The following is a 12,199-nucleotide window of genomic DNA, read 5'->3' on the forward strand; positions in this document are numbered from 1 at the left end:
CGCTAGGGGGGATCGAGGCATTCTCAACAATGGTATAAGCTGATCTTGTTTTTTTTTCCCACGCGACAGTACAATCTTTCTTCTTACTGAAACGTACTGCCAAGAAAAAAAAAGCACAATTTTCCATAACCATGGTAACGGAAAAGCGTGAAGAACTTAATATAATAAAATTTTATTACATTAAATTACATTTCCTGAAACCTCTGCATGTAATATAACTTTGAAACAGTGTGCTAAAAAAATGCTTGATAAGATATTGATATTAATAAGCTAAACAGGTTAGAATGCATGATTAAGTCGGTAAAGAAATTAAATCACTTTTCTAATCAACTCTTTCGATCAGGGTGTTACAAAAGTAATGATCAACATCATAATTGAAAGTTGTAATTTAATCTACCAATTCAAACAAATTTTACTATGGTTGGAAAGTAAAGATAAAATTGTCATGAAAACGTCTGCTGAGAGAAAAGAAAGATTATATTACAATAAAATAAAAAAGGATAAATAATATTTATTAACTAAAACTTAACAACAAATGATCAAATGCGCGGTCCCCACCTTCAATACAGGCATCACATCGGCGACAAAGTGAATCATTCAGGCGACGGAAAATTCCCAGAATTCAAGAAAATTCCTAGAAATAACCATTTCAGGACCATACATGATCACACGATTATCCCTTCATGGAGCACGTTTTCAAAAACGAAACGAGAATTACCGACTCTAGCAGTCCAAAATAATGCCGGCGTGATCGCTATATGGTACTCTCGTATTACATGTCGTATGAGCACGTATACAAACTCTTTCGAATACGTATATTCTCGCGGAAGCGTTTCTTTCTCCTTCCGCCGATCCTGCCTCATCATCATCCGCCGATTAAAGATGCCTCAAATTTTTATTTCCTACTAGCTCTTCGACTAACTCTGTTTGAGTTTTGTTAAATAAAATTATATGTTATCAGAAAATTCATACGTTATAATTTAAAAAATTAATGGTTATAAAAATGAATTTTTTTATGCAATTGTCATTGGATAAATGAATTTTATAATTGTGTGCGAATATTTTTAAAATTGTCTAAATATTTCCAGAGGTTATTATACGCGGATAGTGAAGTTTGTTTTAGGTGGCTCAAAGTTTTGACTGCTGATGGGATCCTATTTTTTTAATTGCGGCTATTCCCCCTGCAATCTTTTAAAAGTTTGAAATTCAATTTTGTCGGGAAAAAAAGTATGTTTATCCTTCAAAAATATTACAATTTTGTGTTTGATTTCGTAACTTTAAAATTTTTCATATTAATAATTGGTATAGTTAAGATACGCCCCGCAAAGAATCGAGATTGCATGCTAGTAAGTAAAAATCCGATCATAAGATTAAATGTTATTCAAAGAGTCGGCTTCTTTTACGACTCTTTTGATTGACTCCTTTCACAGTAAACATTCCAATTCATAAACTAGCAAAAAAATGATATAATTTCTTACCTCATTTTTTTCTTCACTCCAAAACGACCCCATTACAAATATTGTTGTATTTCAGCCGAAAATCTACAAGTCAAAGTTTGGATTGTTATAGCAAATTCAGAATTAATAATTAATTAAGAATAAGAATGTATGAAAAAATAGAATTAATGATAATGGTCGCCAAGCATCGCCACGTCGGCAAAAATGTAACAAAACCGAGTTTTTCATAAGAAATATATACATATGGCGTTATTTTCTCTCTTGAATTACATTAGAATTACGCGACTTTCTAGTAAATTTTCTAATTTAACTGTTTATTTAGAGTCCGTTTTTGATATTTAGTCTCATAACAAAAGAATATTTACAAAATTATACTCATATCTGTAAATTTGCAACAGTAACAATATGATGTGTTTTTTTTTCCAAATATGTTCACTTGACCTATTGTGAAAGTTATTTTAAAATACCAACTTTTTAAACAAACAATTTTTTGCTTCTAAATACAATATTTCATCATCTTTGATTGTATTTTTCTTCACTCATCAAGATAGTCTGTAAGTTATAATAATCATCATCTATCAATTATCCTCTATCATCATCATCATCTATCGCTAGTATATGTAGTTTTTCCAGCAAGAGAATTCATACATTTGAGAATTCATGCCTTGACGATTTTCCCAAATTGTTGAGTATTTTATTCCTGATTTTCGGCAACTGATTTTCGTTTGTATTATATTATGTGTTATATTTTCACCTCGAGATCTTTACTTAATAAGCTCACGCTAAAGTGGGAGACAGCAAGTTTAAAAAGAAAAAAAAAATTGGAGTGTGGGAGAGATTAGATGTTGTCAGATATAAATCCTAACATTTATATTGAAATTTTTAAAAATAAAAAAATAGAAAAACTTAATACAATAGAGATAAAAACCCTCCATATTTGAACTGTCTAAAGTCCCATTAACAAGTAAAATTACTTCTGACATATTTCTTTTTATCAAGAAACACAGTATATATTCTTTAAATAATTTTTCATCTAGTACGGAGGATTATTTTTAAATCCAGGTAATTGTTCACTGTGTTACGATTGACACAATGACAAAGTGTTGGTATTGTACTGAGCACAGGGGTTCGTTTCGACTGGAGATGAATAAAATAGCAATTAAAACTCAAAAAACTTATTAGAAGAATCTTCCAGTGTACACAGTTCAAATAACAGTGTATTCACAGGCTTTACAACCTCAGACGGTCAGATAAATCACTAAAGAAAATAACAATGTAATAAATTATATAAATATTCAATAACAAATATTTTTTTAAGTATTTTTTATAAGGTCGAAGATTTATTTTCTTGTTTCAACCTATATAAATAAGGTTCAACCAATCATGGTCGTGCAACCAATCCGGTTTGAGCTTTTTAAAAAGATGGCAAAACTTGCGTAAATCTTAAAATTTTAGTCTGCAGATCTCAACCGCTTTTTTTTTCTTTTTTAAACTTTGTTGAATCCGGTGCAATTGGCATCTCTGTATATATTAAAAGCTGCAAACATGTATTAAAAAAAGACATAATGTTTAAATTTAATTTGAATTTCTCAAAATAATATTTAAAAAACGGAACATATCACGATACCGTAAAAGCCTGTAATGATTTTTTTATTACTTGTTCTATGACGTGTTTTGTCATTATAGCTTTAATTTTGATTAGAAATAAGTTTAGAGACTGTTTAAAAGAAGGCAGTGTTTAAAAGTAAATAGCTCTGTTCAAGAAAAGGAACAGATGCTTACATTAAGCACGATAAAGAAATTAGAGGAAAAAATATTTGAAAAAGGATTTGTAAATGATATTAAGGTTTTTCTAACATTATCGACCAAAATGCCAAATAAATAATAATGATTGGCATAATAAATTCATCGAGTAAAAAAAATGCTTACGAGATAAACACATAAAACCTACCTTTTGTGGGCCACACAAAATAATTTTTAAGCTTTCTCCTTTCTTTACTATCAACTTAATGTTTCGTTTTTAGAAAACGATAAATTTTATCTTAGAGACACATAAGATATGATAATTCAAATGCGTTAAAGTAGAATTGCAAACGTAGGTTTCTATTGTTTAAATTTCAATGAAGAAAAGAAATCTTTATTAATCTCTTATGGAAATATTATCAGGCTCCATTTTAAATATATCAGTTTTTCTTTTTCAAAAATAAAATTTTATAAAATTATGATAATACTATCATAATTTATTTAAATTTATTTTTGAAGCAAAACAAGTTTATTATAATCATCAGCAAATTTATAAATTAAAATTTAATTGTTTCCAAATTTTTGACTTATTTAAATGCATAAGAACTGATCTAAAGCTTTTCTAAATAAATAATTTTTTTAAAAAAAAGTGATGAAATTATTATAATTTATTTAAAATAGTTAAAATAAACTAAAACACAATCATCAGCAACTTTAGAAATAAAAATTTTAATGTTTCAAAATTTTCGACTTATCTAAATGCATAAAAGCTTATCTAAAAGTATTTCTAAATAAATAAGTTTAAAAAAAAATAATGACATGTGATAATAAAACAATAATACTGGAATGAACCTTAAATAAATCAAAAAATTATATAATGGAAAAATCATAAAATTAAATAGAATATCATAAAAATTTATAGAAACTAATATAATGTGAGAAAATGGAAATAATGACAACTTAGCACAACAAATAAGTTTTCAAAATCTTACCGGACATTTACTTTTATTTCCTTGATTGATTTAACAGAGCATGACTTGTAGATAGCATTGAAATATTTTTAATTGAATTATAAATTGTATAGTATTATACCAATATATTATAGCGAATAAAATTTCAATGGCCATATTGCCAAAACATAAAATATTACTCGTCTACCAAAATAGCGAATAAAATCTAAACTGAAATTGAAAAAGGGAAGAAAAAAAATAACAAAACAAAATCTTTCTTGATTAATAGTACCAGTGGCGTCATCTGTTATTAAAATTATGAAAAAAAGTCAAAGCAAATACTATTACAATATATTTAAAAAAAGTTTTGAAGCAAAATGAATTAAACATAATCATCAGCGAATTTATAAATTAAAAATTAGTTGTTTCAAAATTTTCAACTTATCCAAAAGCATAAAAACTTATCTAAAGCCATTCTAAATGAATCAGTTTTTTTAATGAAATGTGATTATATTACAAAAATACTATTACAATATATTTAAAATAGTTTTTGAAGGAAAATGAATTAAACATAATCATCAGCGTTTTAATAAATTACAAATTAGTTGTTTCAAAATTTTGAACTTATCTAAAAGCATAAAAACAATGCTATTCTAAGTAAGCGAGTTTTTAAAAAACTAAATGAATAAAAGGTGATAAAATTATTAAAATATTATTATAATATACATAACATTATTTTTGAAGCGAAATAAATTGAACATAATCAATCATCAGCAAATTTATAAATTAAAAACTAGTGGTTTTAAAATTTTACTAATCTAAAAGCATGCATTGAGAAATAAATAAATTAAAAACAGTGAACTTTGGAATAAAAGAAAAATACAATCATTAAGAAAATAATATAAATACTTGAACTAAGTTCTGATCTTCGTGATTCGGAGATTCATAATTGAAATGCATATTAAATAGGGTTTAATTATTTTAACTACAAAATTAAACACTATATTGCGTTCTACAAATGTAAAAATATGTCTTTTTATTTTGTTAAAATTTATTTTGAACTCCAGGAATTTATCTTACATTCTGTGATAAAAAATTAAGAAGGTTACTAAATGTTAAATAAATTTTTCTTAAATTTATAATTAAAATATATAAATTTATAATTAAAAAATATTAAGTTAAAATAAAAAATTAAAAGCATTTTTTTAAGTAGCAGTTTTTTAAACGCGTACAAAAAGATGTCTCTCTTTAAATTAGAAAAATAATACAGAATCGCACTTTTGACATAATTCACTTTACTTGAAAGAAGGAAAAAAATTAAATGACCACAAACACTTAAAAAAATGTTCTACTGTATATTATATATACTGTTCTTTTGAAAAAAAAAAAGAGAGAGAGAGAGAGAAAGAAATTATTAAAGTTTCATAATTCTGCTTATTTGAACTTTCCGTTTGTTCAGTTATTTTCTGTATATAAATACGATTATATGATTTTAATTAATGGTTATTGGTTCATATTGAAGATCTAATAGATATCCCAGCGTTGACACTACAATCTTTCCTCCATTCCTTTCAACACATGAAGAGTTTTTAAGTGTTCTGCACTCTCCGATTTGTGACTCTGGACTATTAGAATACGATACTCTCATAGATGACAGCACCATTAAGCGGAATAACACAGAAAGTCTAGTATTTCCCATTTTTTACGAAAGGTGAAACAGCCAAGCAAACCACATTCCACAGTTCATTTGATAAAACACAACTCAACTATAACCTAACTCCAATCTCCATTACCTAACGAAAAGTCTAGCTCCATTAACCAGTTAAATTTCGTTTTTATGGTTTTGGAACCATGCTAGTTGTAAATGGTTACAAAACCGTATAGTTTTGTATTCTTGGTTTTTTAATCATGCAAGTTGCACACGATTTCAAAAATTAATTAATTAACTTAAATTTCAGTTAAGAAATGTTTATTGGTCTATTAAGAGAATATTACCAGATTAAGATAAACGATTTAGTTCAGTTATGGGAAATTATAACCAAAATTTTCTTCTGAACTTGTTAATTAAAAAAGAACATTAGAAAGCAACCAGAAAGGTAAGTTTTTGTAACAAAAGCCGTCCTTGAATAGAAAATATAGCTAGGAATAAAGTTGATTTAAAATTCGGACGTTAATTTTTGCAACACTGTTATGAATTTGATTTTAATTTTCATATCAAAAGCTCCTTTTTTATTTAAGTTTTGGACCACCTTTTATAATATTGTGTGTGTTTTAAAGGTAAATTTATAAATTATACTTACATTTAAGATGATTTTATCACAAATTTATATACTTCATAGTTTCAATTACTAGAAACTCAATTTTAATTAGTAATTCTAAAAATACTTCAAAACATAATCGGAACCGGTCAGAGCCGGATTATACCTTTCGTAGGCCCTAGGCACAGAGCCGGATTATACCTTTCGTAGGCCCTAGGCATAGCCGTTTTTGGGCCCTCCCCTCCTTCCCCCACTCCTCCCCTCTTTTCTAAATATATGCTGAAATTTTCTTGCATATTTTTTTTTTACACTTTTATTAATATGGATTTTAATTTACGAATTTGTTTATCGAACTTTATCTGCAATACCGACAAGTGTAATGCATAAAGTAAGAGAAAAAAGAAAGGTACTCCTAACTTTAAAGAGAAAAAAAATGATAGAAATATAACATTTAAAAGAATAAAAAATTTACAAGTTTAGACAAGAAAAACAAGTTTAAAAAATACAAAATTCTCATATTTATTTTTTAAAAATAATTACAATTCCTAAATTAACTTATATAAACAAAACCAATGATTAAATAACGCAATATATTTCATACCTAATTAAACGGNCGAAATTTATCGTGAAAAGAAAAAAAATCAAACGCAGTGGAATCAGAAAAACAAAACTGTTTTTCTGATTCCACTACGTTTGATTTTTTTTTTTTTGATTTTTTTCTCCCAAGTTTTTCGTAGGCCCCTGAATTTCGTAGGCCCTAGGCACGTGCCTAGTGTGCCTATAGGTTAATCCGGCCCTGGAACCGGTTCTTCAGTTGCTATATTTCGTTAATTTTATTTCTATTTTTTTTTATACTTTCAAATTCGTTATTGTTTCTTCTACGAGGTAATAAAGGCCACTTTACTATACCCACAAAGTTGAGTATTTTTTATTTTATTTTGGTGGGGGTAAAATATGGTTTGTTACCCCTAGACCAAACTAGGAATTTAAGGACCCAGTTAGGCACTATAGAAAGGGCCCCGTAAAACAGAACACTTTTCAATTTTACGTTAACTTTAGTAAACTATTTATTCGTTTATTATTCTGTAGCTTGATTTACATGATTTATTAAAAATTTCCAACGACCTAAATATAATATTTAAATTTTAAACACCGTTTTTTAATAGGCCTAGTAAATGTCCAATTTCAGATTTGTAGAATTTATGAAATTCCAATTATGGGATTATTTGTTATTCCATAATATTGTTATCCATAAAATAGTAACACGGTCACTTTTTTTCTTTAAAGAAATTTATGTTTAAGGAACGAAAAAAGAGGTCAATTTGCAGACTAAGAGATCAATTTCTCTTTTATCTAATTTGCTTTGCTTCTTTCAAAAACAAAATAAAGCATTTTAAATTTCTTTTCAGTTCTAGTTTTTTTCCTCATTCCATTAACTTTTTAATTACCACAGTTTTTTTGGTATATGGTCGTAACTAGAAAATTACAAAGAAAAAAAAAAATCAAGGGTGAAACTTTTAAATCTTATTTCATCTATAGATTGTTATGTATACAGTTATTACATTACTCATATTTTTCAATTCGTCAAATAAAAGTTAATGTTGTGACAATACCAAATTTAATAACTCATTTAATAATAAAAATTTTTTAGAAAGTTTTTCCATAAAGCACACTTTTCTAATTCGATTTTTAATAAGGACAGTTTCAACATAAAGAAGCAAATACGTTATTAAACGCAATTCAAATAATAATAAATAAATAAACAAATAAAAGATATATACTTACTTTTTGACTATGTCACTAATCATTTTTCAAGCGGCAGTATCTCAGAAACCATTTTATTTACTAGCAGATGAGCGCGAAAGCCACAACAAATATTAAAATGAAAAACGGCGTTGCTATGTCATTTAAAAACAAAACAACTCACTTCAAATACAAAACCTATTTAGAATAATACATGTTTATTGCTCATAAGCAGGATCAGGTTGTTGTTTACATAATTCCGCAATACATCCGAAATTAAATGATTAAATAGAAAACTTATTGCCGACATAAGAGAACAGGTAAATTGATATCACACAAGATATAAACAAGGAACTATGATCGACTATTTTGGGAACAGAGATTTAGGTCAATCACAGATAAATAAAACTGTGTTCATATAAAGACCTTGATTGAATGATGGTCCAACTATTTTTTTTGTTTTGTTCCTTTTGAAGACGATCCTCCCTTACTTTATTTTGTTTTAGTCGAAATAATCCAAAGGCTGCACTGTTTTAAAAATAAAATAGGAAAATCTCGTAAAAGCATGCTACTACTTCATTATTTTACTAAGTAAGTTTTAACCACTACTCCAAAAAAAAAGCCTTCATTTATTTTAAAATTCAATTATAATTCACAAATCTTGAAACATTATTAATAAAGTAACAAATAATTATTTAAAATGAATCAACTTATATTTCAGTAAATGAGCCTTATGATTTTTTGCAAGCGTTTCTCCATTTATGCATTTAGTTTTTAAGATAACGCAAAAATAGTATTAAGAAGTTCGAACCATCAGTAACTCTTCCAGCTATATTATTCAGACCATTAGCTACCACCCCTCAGATATTTCGAGAAGTGAAAATGCGAATCCGTTTTAAAAAAATTTTAAAAATACAGAAGAAGTACGTTTTTGTGTCGGATTTTATAAGTTAAATTATCATTCGCTTTAGCTAATAGGCATATTTTAACTATTCAAATATTATTGTAGTCAAATGAGGGAGGGGTTTGTGCTTTGCTTATTTTTGCTGATAAAGGGGAGGTCGAGTTCATAAATATTCTTATGTAATATTTGAACAGCCCTTTAACAGGCATCTCAAACCATAGGTAAATGAGTCCTATAGCAAATAAGAATTACTATTTTCAAATTGCAGCTATATCTTTCTTTCATTTAATTGATAAAAGTATGGTTCCATAAAAAGGAAGAGGTAAGTTTTTGTTACAAATTTTATAACTTAATTTATTATGTGCACTAGTTTTCTAGAGTACGTCGGCGGACTCCTCAATTGCACGGGAGTGCCTTCGACAAACTCCTCTATTGCAGGGAAGTACATTAGGCAGACTCATCAATTGCACTGGAATACTTTTGGCAGACTTCTCAATTGCACGGGGAGTACATTAGGTGGGCTCCATATTTGCACTAGAGTACGTAGGCAGACTCCTCAATTGCACGGGATACGTTAGGTGGACCCGCCGGCCGAAGACCTCTTCGTGTAGTAAATGGTGATTGATGCACGTTAAATCTGTCGAGTCACAAAGTTCGCCATGTTCCCATAACAAATCATACCTCTGGGAGTACTGATCCAGGAGTCTTCTGGATTGGTTCAAAATTACAAAGCTACGGAGTTGAACATTAGTAGTCGTAAACCCAAAATTGGGTCGGCTGTTCAACGACGGTTATAAAATAAAATACATATACTTTAGGCGAACTCCTCAATTGCACTGGAGTATTTTAGGAGGGCTCAGCTGGTTCCTCAATTGCAAGTTAGTATGTAAAAAAGTGGAAGTATGTTTTTGTATTAAATTCTATAACCTAAATTATCCTATGCACTAGTTTTATAGAGAATTGTAAGCGAAATCCTCAATTGAACTGAAATGACTCCTTAATTGCACGGGAGTACGTTAGGCGGACTCTTCAAATGCACTGGAATACCTTAGGTGGACTCCTCAATTGAACTGGAATACCTTAGGTAGACTCCTCAATTGCACTGGAGTATCTTAGGAGGGCTCAGCTGGTTTCTCAATTGCAAGTTAATATGCAAAAATAATTAAAAAAAATATTTTTTTTTTGCTCACAGCACACTTGCGTCAGCAAAATAAAAGTTAGAAATGCTAGGTTAAAAGAAATATAAGCATCTTACACAATCCTTCAAGCTAAATACAAACTTCGCTTTTCATATACTATTCCTTTTATAAAACTGTACTATAATTTCATTTCGATGTTTTGAAACACTTTAAAAAATAGAGCAATTAATTTATAGCAATAAAAATAGAGCAATTTTAATAAGTATTTCTGTCATTCTTACATAAAATATTTTACAAAAAGAAAGGATGAAAAATAGTTCAAACAATGACACAATACATATAACAAATTTATTAAAATAATTTGAAATTTTTTTAAACAATATCTTCACATACGTAATACTGACAAATTTAAAAACTTTCGAAAAAATAGTAAAAAAAAAGTTTTATAAGTTAATGCAATATTAAATAGAATATTATATTTAATATTGCATTATTATTCGTTTCTTTTGACTAATATTATCTAAGATGAAACATATAATACTGACATACTTCGAAAGAAAAAAGACATAATTTCAAGCACATATCAAAACATTAAAAATATGAAAGTGAATATAAAATGGTAAAAATTATTTCAAGGAATAAAAAATTGCGAAAAATCGTAGTTTAAAAAATCATTACAAAACATGGAATGATAAAAAAATAATACTAAGTATTATAACTTTTAAAGTAAAAAAAAAATACACACACACAAATTATACACATAGTTTTCTGTACTAATAAATTAAAAATAATAGAATATAAAATCAATTATTTTTTAAGAAAGTGAGGATACATGAACATATTTATTTTACACAGAATTATTGCTTAGAATTTCAAATATACAAGGTGTTCTTTAATTACAAGCAGCATTGAGTTTTAAATTTAACTCACAAAATAAACTATCAAATTCAATAAAAGTCAGTGTTGTTTCTTTGGCATGTGCAAAATGCAGTCCTATAACTTGGATTTTCCATATAGTCAAGAATTTAAGAAGGCAGGTTTTTCTTTGAAAAAACTCCAAAGTCGTTTTGGATCATCTTTAATGTTTCTAATAAAAAATGCTAAGCGATTGTGAATATTGGTAGCTTGTTGTTCATTCAATTTCTCAAGCAAGTTATACTTCTTGTTGAACATGTAAGTTATTTTTCTTTGTGAAACAGCAGCATCAAGTTTTTGGAGTGCCTAAAATAAAATAATAAGACAGATTGAATAAATAAACCCAAGAAACTGAAGCGGTTAAGATATTGCTTGATTAAAAACTTCATTCATTTCAAACATATACAAATTGGAAGCAACAATCGACGTACTTCAAGCGCTTAAAAAATAGGAGATATTGCTTGATTAAAAACTTTTCAAAAATATACAAATTGGAAGAAACAATCGACGTAATTCAAGCGCTTAAAAAATAGGAGATATTGCTCGATTTAAAAACTTCATTCATTTCAAACATACACAAATTGGAAGCAACAATCGACGTAATTCAAGCGCTTAAAAAATAGGAGATATTGCTTGATTAAAAATTTCATTCATATCAAAAATAAACAAATTGGAAGCAACAATAGACGTGATTCAAGAGCTAAAAAATAGGTACCAATTTTAAAGACTTGCCAAACGTGAATGATAAAAAACGAAAGCGATTTGAAATATAAAACGTAAAGTTGCCAACGAAAAATAGAAAAATGAAGGTGAGAAAAAACCTAGAAAAACCGCAGTCGCTCAGAGACAAGTCTTGAAAATGATCATTCCCTAAATCCATGAAATTATTCATTTCGTTAGGTACGTATTGGGAGTACAAATTAGTTCGGTCCGTTTTTTAAAAGATGGCTCTGCTGTTATCAATGTTCCATAGTGACAGCTAGTTTCGGTGGTTTCAGAGTGATTAAACATCTGTCAATAATAGTCAGTTTATATCGCTTTGAGTTTCATACAAAAACCCTGCTTTTTACTTCGTTGAATATATCAAATT

At 28.0% G+C, this 12,199-nt stretch overlaps 2 protein-coding genes across 8 annotated transcripts in view; both read right to left on the reverse strand.

Annotated features, from left to right (window-relative positions):
- The window catches only part of LOC122272286 (cyclic GMP-AMP synthase-like receptor), a 35,438-nt gene extending 25,860 nt beyond the window's left edge, over positions 1–9,578 (reverse strand). Inside the window, exons 1-2 of one of the 4 annotated variants that reach the window (XM_071184088.1) lie at positions 8,194–9,578; positions 1,479–1,541 (exon numbers count right to left, since the gene is read on the reverse strand). In XM_071184088.1, the coding sequence (XP_071040189.1) occupies positions 1,479–1,511 (33 nt within the window). In that variant the 5' untranslated portion in view covers positions 1,512–1,541; positions 8,194–9,578. Of the gene's footprint in view, positions 1–1,478; positions 1,542–3,408; positions 3,489–4,192; positions 4,372–8,193 lie in introns of those variants that run through there. The other 3 variants (XM_071184090.1, XM_071184087.1, XM_071184089.1) reach the window with 3 other exon arrangements.
- A 942-nt stretch (positions 9,579–10,520) lies between these two features.
- Positions 10,521–12,199, reverse strand: part of LOC107453300 (cyclic GMP-AMP synthase-like receptor) — a 28,499-nt gene continuing 26,820 nt past the window's right edge. For all 4 annotated transcript variants that reach the window (XM_016070078.3, XM_016070076.3, XM_016070077.4 and 1 more), the window contains one exon: positions 10,521–11,415. In XM_016070078.3, coding sequence (XP_015925564.1) covers positions 11,212–11,415 — 204 coding nt within the window. In that variant the 3' untranslated portion in view covers positions 10,521–11,211. The remainder of the gene's footprint in view (positions 11,416–12,199) is intronic.

The sequence above is a fragment of the Parasteatoda tepidariorum genome, chromosome 8, assembly GCF_043381705.1.
Source record: "Parasteatoda tepidariorum isolate YZ-2023 chromosome 8, CAS_Ptep_4.0, whole genome shotgun sequence".
Classification (NCBI taxonomy): domain Eukaryota; kingdom Metazoa; phylum Arthropoda; class Arachnida; order Araneae; family Theridiidae; genus Parasteatoda; species Parasteatoda tepidariorum.